At 38.6% G+C, this 14,120-nt stretch overlaps 1 protein-coding gene across 11 annotated transcripts in view; it reads left to right on the plus strand.

The window, feature by feature from the left end:
* The window catches only part of CACNA2D1 (calcium voltage-gated channel auxiliary subunit alpha2delta 1), an 840,216-nt gene that overhangs the window by 141,272 nt on the left and 684,824 nt on the right, over nucleotides 1-14,120 (plus strand). For all 11 annotated transcript variants that reach the window (XM_044280115.1, XM_044280114.1, XM_044280117.1 and 8 more), the window contains exon 3: nucleotides 13,141-13,257. In XM_044280115.1, the coding sequence (XP_044136050.1) occupies nucleotides 13,141-13,257 (117 nt within the window). The remainder of the gene's footprint in view (nucleotides 1-13,140; nucleotides 13,258-14,120) is intronic.

Genomic DNA, 14,120 nt, shown 5'->3' on the forward strand with positions numbered 1-14,120 from the left:
TCAGTATCAGCAGATTCTGGAGACCAATGTCCAGGAATCAGTGACAAAGCTGAAGCTGCGCCGGGGCTGGATCTTTCAGCAAGACAACGACCCTAAACACTGCTCAAAATCCACTAAGGCATTTATGCAGAGGAACAAGTACAACATTCTGGAATGGCCATCTCAGTCCCCAGACCCGAATATAATTGAAAATCTGTGGTGTGACTTAAAGAGAGCTGTCCATGCTCGGAAGCCATCAAACCTGAATGAACTAAAGATGTTTTGTAAAGAGGAATGGTCCAAAATACATTCAACCAGAATCCAGACTCTCATTGGAACCTACAGGAAGAGTTTAGAGGCTGTCATTTCTGCAAAAGGAGGATCTACTAAATATTGATTTCATTTCTTTTTTGTGGTGCCCAAATTTATGCACCTGCCTAATTTTGTTTAAACAATTATAGCACACTTTCTGTAAATCCAATAAACTTCATTTCTCTTCTCAAATATCGCTGTGTGTGTCTCCTATATGATATATTTAACTGACATTTTTTATCGTAACAACCAACGATTTATACAGGAAAATCATGACGATTAACAAGGTTGCCCAAACTTTCGCATCCCACTGTATAAGCTAGAAGCAACATATAAAGAATACTAAGGATTATGGATACAAACATACAGAGCAGTCGCTATACCCGACAACTAAAGAGCAGAAAGCATGAACATTTAAAGGGAGGCTGACTATTCATAAACTCCCACGTAAATTAAAAAAGAGATCAGAAGTAAGGTATAGCAACTGCTATAAACAATGTTAGGAAACAATAGAGAAATCACTGCTGCTCGTAACATTATCTCTATCTATCTGTCTATCTATCTGAACTTTATTTAGCCTGTGTGTGATGTCGCAGTCCATATAACAAGCTTGAGAAAGGATATTGTTATATGGACTGAAACATCGCATATGGGCTAAATAAAGTCCTCACTTTTTTGGATATTGGGAGCTCTGCCTTTTTTCTGCTTTATATATGAAGGATTGAATGATACAGTAGATCCCTATCTGTCATTTATTTCTTATAATACCGTTTATTTCAAATTATATATTCTAACAAAGTTTATAGAACAGAAAAGATAAAGCATAACAGTGTATTTATTGACTACAGCACTGTGAGCAAAGAATGTATATATGAACTAAAATCGAATTACGACGTCAGAATAAAAAAAATTAAAAAAAATGTTGAGCAAGCTGTATTCTTTTTTCCTTTCTAATAGTCTCTTCCATAACAGACTGAATTGCCGTAGGACATAATTAGCAGTTAGAACTCCTGTAGGCTATTGCCTCTACTTGTTGAACTCTCCCTTTTCTTTTTTCCCCCTAGTAAGTTGGGTCGTGCTGTCAGAGTATTCTAGCAGAAGATTCTGATATGTGCAACAGTGGCATTTGTCCAGAGCACTGAGTGCCAATTAGTTGTTTAATTGATGGAAGAGATTCAGGAAGAATGAGGGATGTGTACTTGGGAAAAGTAACAGTCAACTACTTTGTGACATTTAGAATAAAATGTTGGGCTCACATCAAAGCTGTGCTTCCAAAATGCCGCAAAGAAAAATCACATACAGTACATGTATGCGTATTATTATACAACTCCATATCTTACCAAAAGCTGGACATTGCACACCCAGGATTAAGTGCATTCTTATTTTCTCTCAGTTAACACTCTTCTATATGCCTTCACGTTTTGGATATTGTTAATACTTTATAAATCTTAAAGGGCATTTATTTTTTCCCCTTGAATGCAATTTTTTATTTTATTTTATCCAGCAGCATTTTAAGTAACAGCAACAGCCCAGGGAAACAGTGAACTTACCAATACATACACATAGTGAATAGAAGTGTTTATTCACCCATATCAGTCCTGTCACAGGGCTTTTTTTCAAGCAGTGCAATACAGATGATGCAGGCCGGTACTGTATATAAACCATGTGGTACAGTGATGTCATTATTTACAGTACAATTAAAGTGATTCTGTCATCTCGTTTTCGGTTATAGAGCTGCGGACATGCACGGCTAGATCGCTGGAACCTAGTGATCGGCACTTGGGGCAGCAACAATGGTATATAAATTAAATATAGTGGTAGGCTGAAGTGTAACATACAAACGTAATACATTTTTCATTTTGACATAATGGTGTCAGATATTATTTTGTGATATAATTAATCAACTAGGCTTTTTTTATTACAACAATGTTGTATATTGTGTTGTATAGCTTGTTAGCATGTCTCTATCTATCTATCTATCTATCTATCTATCTATCTATCTATCTAAAGACAAATGGTGAGGAAGTACTCAAGGTACAGTGAAAGGGTGTTAGACCCATCTATCTATCCATCTTTTTTTTTGTTTATTTTTAGATTTTTAGGAAATCCTTCAACTCCAAAATCAGTTATAAACTAAGTAGAGATGAGTGAATTTCCAAAAATTAGATTCAGGTTTGATTAATCAGAATCGGACAAGAGGTTCGATTTGACTATGAATTGATCCAAATGAAATGTACTGTGAATGCCCGGAAAAGTCTCTCTATCTGTCTCTCTTTCTCAAAAAATTCTCCGAAATTGAATCTCAGGAAATTTGGATTCTGATGAATCAGAATTTTTTGAAAAACTTTGAGTCAAATTTCAATTCTAAAGAATCTATTTGCTCATCTCTAATAGTATGTATAGGTCCCCAGAAATATAACTATACCATTCTTGTGAAAATCCGGACCTAGAAATGCTCATTTTGTATTTTTGATCTAATACGGTTTTTGGTGCACCATGGGCAGGGCTGCTCTGTCTGGTGCACCATTTAATAATGCCACCCAGCACCTCTACCTCTTCCTTGTTGACATGGGAACCCAATTGCACCAAAAACCTATTTGTATAAAAATAAAAAGAAGCATTTGCCAGAATGAGAGGACTAGATTTTCACAAGGAAGGCATGGTTATGTTTCGGGGGACCTACCCTACATGGCTGTATGCTTACTATGAGACTGATTATGGAGATGGCAGACTCCCTATTTAACCATTGTTCCAATAATAAATATTATAAAAACTGTAATGGAATGAGAATATTCTGATCTTCTCTTTCAAACCTTTCTTTCCAGCAGCAATGGTCTGATGGGAATTATCTGCATATTACTGCATCTGTCATACTTTGATAGTATAACCAATTATTGCAGAGGATAAGATAGTTGGGAAGAAGAGAAATATTAAACACAATAAACATCCTGTAATAACACTGTACCAGACATAGCAATATTCAGATAAAAAAGTGACCTTTTTTTTTTTTAGCTAGAATTGTAATAAACAAGCATAGAAACAAGATTATGTTTCATGTCAGTGCGCCATGTCTTATGAAGAGCCTGTGGTTCTTGTAACACCTTTTAGAAACTATGGGGGTGCTTTATCAAACTGGTGTAAAATAGAACTGGCTTAGTAGCCCATAGCAACCAATCAGATACCTTCTTTCATTTTCCAAAGGAGCTGAATGAATGAAAGGTGGAATCTTATTGCTTGCTATAGGTAGCTAAGCCAGTTCTACTTTACACCAGTTTGATAAATGACCCCCTGTGTACCTAAACAGAACCCCAAGATGCTGTGTGTATATTGAGGCTACAAAGCTTTACTGTTATAGCAATTATCTGTTAAGGGAGTATTCTAGTTTTAGTGAATACATTCCTTGTGCTTTTCATGATTTCTGCTTCAATTGGAACCTTAACATTTTCCTTCCATGGATAAATGTGGCCTGTCATATGAGGGACACACAGGTTTAAAGAGGACCTGTTGCCACAAAATGCATGTTATAGAGCAGGAGGAGCTGAACAGATTGATTTATAGTTTTGTGGGAAAAGATTCATTAAAACCAGTAATTTATACATTTATATCTCAGCTTTTTCTGCTTCCTGTGAATACCTATCGGTACAGGAGGGAGGTGTTATCAGTGATTGATAACATTGTATGTATGTGTTCATATACAGAAGTGAACAAAGCAGAGATATGAATGTAGAAATTACAGGTTTTACTAAATATTTCCCCACAAAATTATTTATTAATATGCTTAGCTCCTCCTGCTCTGTAATATGCTGCCTGTACATTACACTGCATTTTGTGATAAGTCCTGTTTAACCCCTTCTACCCCGGGCCAGTTTGCACCTTCCTGCCCAGGCCATTTTTTGCAAATCTGACATGCATCACTTTATGTGGTAATAACTTTGGAACACTTTTACTTATCCAAGCGTTTCTGAGACTGTTTTCTCGTGACACATTGTACTTCATGACAGTCATAAATTTGAGTCAATATATTTCACCTTTATGAAAAAATCCAACATTTCCCCAAAATTTAGAAAAATTAGCAATATAAAAAATTTCAATTTCTCTGCTTTTTAAACAGAAAGTGATACCTCATAAAATATTTATTACTTAACATTCTCCATATGTCTACTTTATGTTGGCATCATTTTGAAAATATCATTTTATTTTTTGGAACGTTAAAAGGCTTAAAATTTTAGAAGCAATTCTTTAAATTTTTAAAGAAAATTTCCAAAACCCACTTTTTAAGGACCAGTTCAGGTCTGAAGTCACTTTGTAGGGCTTACATTGCAGAAATGTAGTGTCCCACTAGGTAAAGGTGGGCACTACACAAGGGTCAATTGGGCCACGTTGTCCTCCTACTCATAAGGGACAGTGGCAGTGTGTTTTAACAGTCCATTTTAATGTATTTCCATATGCTTTTATGTGTATTCTTCCCTGTGATGTGTGTAGCAGGCCTATTAGGGTGCAGTTTATCATCCTCACTAGAGGGAGCTAGAGAACCCTATTATGTATAGTTAGGCCCAGACAGGAAAGAGTAGTGCAGTCCAGGAGGCTAGTAAGTGCAGTCTAGCCTGCCTGAAGTTCCTGAGCCTCAGTTAGCTCAGAAGATTCACCCGAAGAGAAGAGTTTACCTCCTGTGAGAAACCAGGTTCTCTAACCAGAGCAGAGCAGAGCCATTGCTCCAGCCAGACAAGTAAGCTGAAGGGCAGAAGGACTATTAACCTAATGCAAGGGATATATACCTGAGGAAAATTGCTACCAAGGATAAAAGCCAGCATTAGGGCATACGGGCCTTGGAATACAGACAGCCAGGATATCCGAGGAATAGTGCAGCCTGGTCTGTGAGTGTTGTTTTACCCTCTGAGTATCTTGCAAAGAACATTACCTGCCATTGATGTAAAAGCCTGCTATTGATTGCTGCTGCAAAGTGGAACTGAACTCAAACTGTATAAAGTTGAACTGTTTCCAGTAAAGAAAGTTTGGTTCACCATAACATTGTGTTTCTTACTTATTACTCCTATAAATTGGTGTGCCACCGTTACAGGCACTGGCGTCACAAACCTTAAAGGGATCTTGCCCTAGGCACATTAAACACCTGCAACATCCAGGGCACCTCATCCACCATCTGGCCTTGTCCCTAAATCCAGAGTGTGCCCCAGAGGACCCCTGTGCCAGCCTCTCCATCACTGCTGTACGCCTGCCCAGGGTTTTCCTACAAACTGTGAGTAACCCTCGCTTGCCCATTAACCGTGACCTCACATCGCAATACCCCGCAGGTCTGCGTACTGCAGAAACCACCCATAAATGATGCCATTTAAGAAACTACACCCCTCTAATTATTTAAAACAGATTTTACAAACTTTGTTAACCCTTTAGTTATTTCACAAGAATTAAAGGAAAATGGAGATTACATTTTTTAATTTCACTTTTCTGTCAGATTTTCCCATTTTATAAAAAAAATTATTCTGTAACACATCAAGAGTTAACAGTTAAAACTCAATATATATTATCCTGATTTTCAAAAAACACCACACATGTGCCCACGGCAGCGCGCAGAAGCAAAGGAGTGCCACATGGTTATTAAATGGCAGATTTTGCTGGACTGATTTTTAGACACCATGTCCCATTTGAAGCACCCCTGCAGTAGAAACTCCCCAAAAGTGACCCCATTTAGGAAACAAAGGGATAAGGTGATGGTTTGATTGGTACTATTTTGGGGGGGGGGGGCATATGCCTTTTTGATCACTTGGCGTTGCACTTTTTGCGATGTAAAGTGACAAAAAATAGCTTTTTCTTCCATAGTTTTGAAAAAGAAATTACAGTGTTTTTCTGACGGGGCCACATTGTCTGATTTATTTATAGAGCAAGCCGTTACAGACGTGGTGATACCTAATATGTGTGGTTTTTTTTATTTATTTATTTATTTTTATTATAATATCAGGCAAAGGGTTGGTTTTGTTTTTTACTTGAATTTTTTTTTTTTTACTATAAACAAACTTTTAGCTTTTTTTTTTACCTATTTTGACTTCAACTTTTGGGGGTCTGATCCCCTCTGCAATGCATTACAATGCATCTGATATGAGTGTTAAATTACCAGGAGTGCTCTCCCTGTTTCCAAATGGTTCCCTCACGGAGAGACAGTGGAAACCGTTCTGTTGCTATGGCAGCCTCAGACCTTCTTAAGGGGCCAAGGCTTACCATATCCCATGGCAGGGTTTGATAGGAACGTAGCAAAGCTACAGCAGTAAATCATGGTAAAAAAAAAAGTTTTTAAAACTATTAAAAAAATATGAAGAAAATGTCAACGGAACCTCAGCTGTTTACGTATCAGGATTGATGGGAGTTCCAGAGGTAGAATCCTAATTGATCAAAAACAATGAACTTAATTATTTATTGACTTTACTACTTATTGAAATATTTCTTTAGCTTCTCTGGAATTCATGACTTCCAATTGTACATCACACTGTAAGTTGCTTTGAAGGTAATGCAGAGGCATCAATAGTTATGGTAACCTACTACTTATACAACATCCAAAGGCCACATAAAGGCCTCATCTATAAATGGTAAAGATCAAAATGGCCTTTCCTGTACAGGTTTAAAAAATAGAAAGTTGAACTCTAAATGGAGGCAAAAATATTTTTTAAAGATGATCCTTGATGACAGCATAAACTGGTGACAGATCCAGTGAGCAAAACACGGGTTCACTTGCTTGAAATAAAACTGCTGTTTTGCTAAAATCAGTATCAAGCAGGCGGGTGCAAGCCAAGCACTGGAGTCCACTCAATTCACTGCATGCACCAGGGAGTCCTCATATTTATGAACTTACATCTCTCTACGCCCCTGCCACTGATTCCTATAGAAAGAGAGCTGCCAATCAGTGTGTTGGTGAGGGGGGGGGGGGGGGGTGAAAGAGCTGAGAGCTTAGGAATTTGACCTATTTTATGCAAAATGCTGGGTCATTCCAAGAAAGTAAGAGGGTATCCGTCAGCAGCAATACTGCCCTAAGACAGAACAGCATAAAACTGATGACAGATTCTGGTTAAATGGCAAACACTCCAGAATCCAGATAACGGGGTGAGGGGGACAAAAGTTTTCTTCATCTTTCTCTCTAGTATGGGATTTCTTTCCACTTTTCATAAAAACCTAAATACCTGTGACCCGGCCTTAGCTTTTCAATTCAGAGGATCTAATTGAGGATCCATGTGCGTTGTAATATTACACAATATATTTGTTAATAAGGAAAACTCTGATACAAAAAAATGAACAACACAGACATCCATTAATGGAGTTTGAAACAGCACAAAGAAGCCCCATGATTACTGGCACAAATCTCATTGCTTATATGTAACACCTGCCTTTTAGGGTCTGAAATTCATGTAGTAGTTCTAATGAGCTAGTTCCCTCAATGCTTTTTTGAATGTGCCTTTCAGACTAATTTACAAAATGAATTCTGTTCCTTTAGCATAATATAATATATATTGTATATGACAAAATAATAAGCTGACAGGTTCCTTTATAGGGATTTTTGGGCTGAACAAATTTAAAGGGGTAGTTCGTTAAAAAAAATTGAACTGCATTAAGGCTGCAAGCTGTGACCCAACCAGAACCCATACCTATACATATAACCAGTTTCATTTTACCTTGCAATCCATTTGTCTAGCTCCTGTGTGAGTCTACAACACACAGAGTATCATGGAGCCTGATCTTCCCTCGCAAAACTACAATCCCCACAATCCTTAGCTTTCCTGCTGTGAGTGTTGCTGTTTGTTGATTGGCTGCCTGATATACAGTCTGGTCACGGCCCCTCTACTCAGTAATCACCAGCATACTGACACGCCCTTTGTTTCACAAGACATTTAGCTAGAGAATTGATAGCAACACACTGAGCATGCTCGAACTAACAAAGGCTCAGAACTAGAGGTCGATGCCATGGTAATTTATGAGGAAACACAAAGGGTAGCTGAGGAAGAAACTACTTTTATAACTACTAACTGGTAAATATGTGAAATTTACATTATATAATTTACATTATATTAGGTAATTATTGATGATGAATTAGTCTAAAATATAAGTTATATTTATGGTAACCGGAATACCCCTTTAAAGTATTTTTCTACATTGATTAATATTCAGTCCAAAAAGTGGGAAACAATATTTTAAATAAATCCCTAAAAAAATACAAATATTTCATGTTATGGAAGCGGGAAATGAGTGATATACAATATATTAAGTTTGCTAGAATTTTATGGAGAATATGTTCTCCGCTAGAAACAATAGAATATTTATGGAATACAGTGCTGCAAGGAGCACCATGTGATATGGATCTGCAGAAACACCTCATCCTTCCTTAAAACACAGGAAAAGTATGTCTCATATGCATACTTGTAAGAGGAGCTCCCTAGAATTACGCAGTTCTACCAACTTCTTTTTAACAAGTGTCATAACTTTTTGTTGAGCGACGTGAGCTTTGGATGCTTCATCCGAAGTCACCTTGTTGAAAACTTCAAAATAATACTGTACGAAGATTAGTACCTGTACAGTATTAGAATGTATGGGCTCCGATGAGCCGAAATTAGTTATTTACGAATTCACTCGTGACTTAGTTGAATAGTACCTCGAAACCGAAGCCGAGTTCGGTTTTAAGTTTTAAAGTGGTTTTCCACTTTAGAAAATCAACTACCAAAGTTATTCAACAAAGTCACGCGCGACCTTGTGAATAACTTTCTCCGTACAGTATTATTCTGAAGTTTTGAACAAAGCAACTTCGGATGACGCATGCAAAGCTCGCTTTCCTCAACCCTAGTAACCTTTCAAAGTGGTCCTTAAACTGGGATTCAGGGTCTCACCTTTTACAGTAGTTTCCACCAAGTCAGTCTGCAACAGAGTGACTTGTCATATAACCCATCCTACTGTGTAGCGACAGATCTTTCAAAGGCTAGCCTTTACTATACCTTGACCCACCCATGCATCAGATAAGGGTTTGCAGAAGTTTCTAGGAGGAATGCTCTGTGACTTTGTGGGATCTCATAGTTGCTAAGGCACTGCCTTTTTATAGATCTTGACCACCATCGAGTACAAGTGTGCAATGTGCATGTCACAAAATATTTTATGAAACATGATGAGAAAGGTCCCCTAAGCAAAATGTTGGTAGATACAGTGCCAGTACTATATAATGGGGTAAAAAATAGGGTACAGTTTACCTAAAAAACCACACAGCTTTAATAACAGAAGCTTCAATAACTGTAGTAGGGCTTGTAGTTCCGGGATAGCTAGTGACTCTATCCACTGCTTAGTCCATCTCTTGGTAGGTCATCGTTTTGTCCCTAATAGTGGACAAAGTTTGACAAAGTGTCCTTCAGTCTCTTGCGCTCTGTCCATCTGCTTGTCTCACAGCAGTTGAAAACAGACCTACTGCTTTGCAACATTGGCAGCATATACTTCTGCTATTACAGGCGGTGACTAAGACACTGTTGCTGACTTTCTTCTTCTTCCACCTTAAACACACTATTTTGGTTCATCTCTATGCGGCAGCGCCATGGTGCAACATTTAGTATTATACCACTGCTCCCATGTCAGCATTGATCCCCTCATGGGTCCATGATGATTCCAAGCTCCTCCTCCTGTCATTTTCTGGTGATCATAAATGCTGTGCTGCTGCATGCATTGGCCGACCAGACATCAGCAACCATGGAGGAACCAGGCAATTACCCAGAAAAAAGGAAAGATGCACCAGAGCCAGAGGTTAAGGTCACACACACAGTGGGGACAGCAATAAATATAAATAGGAGAACACAAATATTATAAGGGAGAATAAGGGTTACCACTAGAGATGAGCGAATCGAATCCAACGAAGTTGAAGTCGATTCGAATTTCAGGATAAATTTGATTTGCCGTGCTTCATGGTAGTGAATCAATTTAACCTGAAACAGTGTAAAAAAAAAAATCACACTTACCTTACATTTTTTTGCAACGGGCCAGCGACTGCCATCTTGATTGAAGATCTCAGCTGAAATCCTGTGTGTGGTGGCATATGACGGGATGATGTCATCTCCGGCCGCGCAAGATCTTCAAGCAAGATGGCGGCATCTGGCCCATCACGAGCAAATTACTTAATTATTTTTTATGTTAATTTTACACTGTATTATTAGTCTCAGATGCCACAATAATGTATGAACGTGGCATCTGAGGGGTACAATGATGAGGAGCGGTGCTATCGCAGCTCCCTGTCATTGCACCCGCTAATTACAAAAATATGCACTTTGTGACAAAGTAATTCGTACCAAAGGAAATTTTTTGTAAAATTTGGCAAAGCAACCAAATTGAGTTTTCCAAAACTTTGCTCATCTCTAGTTACCATCATTAGGGTGGTGTTGCATAGCGTTTGTGGAAATTTTTTAGTCAGAATCAGAAGTGGATTAGTAGAGAATGAGAATTATAAAGGAATGACTTCTGGATCCATTTTTGCCTTTGGCTCAAAAACTGTATCATAACGTCGCCATGGTTATATTTCTATAATCCATACAGGTTGCAGATTACAATACAGAGCATATCATATATTTCAAAAACATACACAATGCACCCACCTCCAGTGACCTACTGCTGCGGTGTGACATGAGTAAGCTCTGGTTATGCCAATTACAAATGATTTATCATGTTGATTTCATCACTCTTAGGGCTGGTTCACACGACCGTGCCGTTTTTTGCGGTCTGCAAATTGCGGATCCGCAAAAAAAAGGATTCCGCCCATGTGCCTTCCGCAATTTGCGGAACGGACCAAGAGGCCCATTTTAGAAATGCCTATTCTTGTCTGCAAAATAGACAAGAATAGGACATGCCTCATAATTTTTGTGGGACCACGGAACGGAGCAACGGATGCGGACAGCACACATCTTTTGCGGACCCATTGAAATGAATGGTTTTATATACGGACCATATGCGGAATGCATAAAACGGCCCGTATACGAAACGCTAAATACGTTCGTGTGAACGAGCCCTTAATCAGAGTAAGATCTGAGATGCTGAATGGTAATGACGCAAGCCAGAAATAAATCAGTTGATTTTCAAATGATAAGAATTGTCACTTGATAATTATCTTGCACTGATGGACGTTAACACCTGTGCAGCACGGTACAGGAACTTATATGATGTTACAGTGAACATTCAGTTGCATTCACTTTGGTTGCATGTGACAGCAGAAATTGGGAACCTGTAAAAGAAATGGTACAGTCTGTACTCTCATCATACAGCTAAGCTCTGGCCTTGTGCGCCCAAACGTTCCCATTCGGCACATCCAGCACTATTGTAAAAATGCCTATTCTTGCCCTCAATATCGACAATGATCAGACATGTTCTACCTTTTTTTGCGGAGAGGTGGAGCGGACATACACTGTGTGCAATAATAAATAAAATAAATGCAGATCAGATCCAGAGAAAAAAAAAATGGTTGTGCGCATTGGGCCTAACTGAAAGACTTCTACTTGTCACAGTTCCAACATATTGCTACTTTCATTCATACTAGGACTTGTATAAAGTAAAACATATGATGTCTTTCACGTTGTAAATTCTTTATCTAATATGTTCCTGTGGCAATGCTCAAGCCTTTATGGGCAGAAATTATTTGTAATGCACTTAGGTGCCCGAGGAGTCACACATGCTACACTGAATGGGCCTGTGTCTACCCTTTGCCATCAGGTGCAGGTATCCCACTGACCCTTGTTTGTGATAGGAATAGCAATAATTTTTTAATGAAACAGCAGAATTGTGTGGTCTATACTTTCTTTTAAAATTAGTGGCACTTGCTAACCACCTTTTGACTATATATGTCTGGGCTATCGGCATATCTCTGCTCGGATGTATTTAAAAGTCTTTGCATAAAAGTCTTTGATCGACAGTGACAGCAGGGCTCCCCATGGAGAAGGCAGGCATGATGTTTCACCATCCACTCGCTATCCACCGCTCAACCACTGATCCCTTTAAGCCGCGGGATTGAAAGAGTTAAAAATCCAAACTCTGCAGTGGTTTAAGCTGTTATTGGGATCATTTATCCTCATTACCATGTTGTTTTCCCTTAAAGAAGACAAGGATGGTTTTTCACTATCCCTGCCTTCACTTCAATGAGCGATGTGTATAGAGATCAGGAACAGTGATGTCAGTTCGCAGTGTTCGCCAGCAAACACATGCGGGCTGCCATTTTTAGTAAGGCAGACTCACCGTTCCGGCGATGCACAGGTAAGCCCTGACCTGTGCCTGTGCCGGGAACCTGTCTGAAATCAAATGCAGTCACCGGGAGCAGGCAGTTCTGAGAACAGCCCGATGAAGGTCCCCGGCGGCTGTTTCCGGAACTACCTGCTCCCAGTGACTGCAATTGATTTCAGACCGGCTCCCGGCACAGGCACAGGTAAGGGCTTACCTGTGCATCGCCGGACGGGTGAGTCTACCTTACTAAAGATGGCAGCCCGCATGTGTTCGCTGGCGAACACTGCCAACTGACCATCACTGTTCCTGATCTCTATACACAGCGCTCATTGAAGTGAAGGCAGGGATAGTGAAAAACCATCCTTGTCTTCTTTAAGGATGACAGCCAGTTCCCCGCTCTGTGGTTAAAATAGTTTGAGAAGTAACTGTTTAATTACATTAAATATCTGTTTAATTACATTTCTTCTAATGGATATGTTTGAAAGTGGATTTCTTACTTGACACTGAAAAAAATAAAACTCCGCTATGCTGTAATTATAAAATCAGAACAAAACATAAAATATTCTGTTTAAACCATCCTATATTGTTTTCAAATGTATTTTTTTCATTATTTTTCATTAGATTTACTTGAAAAACAAAAATTTGTATACGGTGGAGGCCAATAATGCACGGCAGCTGGTGGAAAGTGCTGCAACCAATATAGAAAAACTTCTAAGGAATCGATCCAAAGCACTTGAGGTGAGTCCGTTGAAAATTTCAACAAATTTACCAGCGCTTACTTTTAATCATATTTGGATAGGCAAAAATCACTTGTATAGCTTTACTTCATAGTTTTCTGTTTTAATTTCAAAACCTAGAAATGTTTAACTTTTATTGAATATTTAGGATTTTTAAGAAGCATTGTACGGTAGTGTTTCAGTGGACTGTATATGCTACTGCATATTCTCATACTGATTATTAAAGGGATTTTCCTGCAGTATTTATAGGTGATAAATGTCTTATTGTTAAAGAAACCTCCTCTACCCGATTATTCAAAACCCATGGGACCAACATGACTGCTCCATTTTATCTGTATTATCTGCCTGCTTTTCTTTGATTCTCATTTGTACTTATTTTGGACTGAGTTTTGAAGGCTTTGAACTAACTTATAGACTTCCATAGAGTTAAGGTCTTTAAGGGATTAACGAGGACCTTGTTTGTGTTAATAGCTCCATGGATTCCCCATGTAATAACAATTCTGGAGCATCTATTCTTATGGCTCTATGTTGTGCCATTCCTTTATTATTTCTACCAGAAGTTATGAATGAATTGCTAGCAGTCTGCAGTAAGAGTACAGAGGGGTGGTTGTCCCTTAAGAAGTGACCGGTGGTGCGCATGCTTGACCACTGCTCCATTCACCCCTATGGGGTTGCTACAAGGGCTGTACTCAGCAGTCCCATATAAGAGAATGGAGCCATTCAACAGATGCTTTAAGTTACAATATTTTTTTAATTTACAATGGTCATACAGGAACAAATTACAAATATATAATAATACCATTGAACTTTGTGACTAGAATAAGGCTATTTTCACATCTGCAGCACCAATTCTGGAAACCGGAA

This window comes from Bufo gargarizans, chromosome 2, assembly GCF_014858855.1.
Source record: "Bufo gargarizans isolate SCDJY-AF-19 chromosome 2, ASM1485885v1, whole genome shotgun sequence".
NCBI classification, from domain to species: Eukaryota; Metazoa; Chordata; class Amphibia; order Anura; family Bufonidae; genus Bufo; species Bufo gargarizans.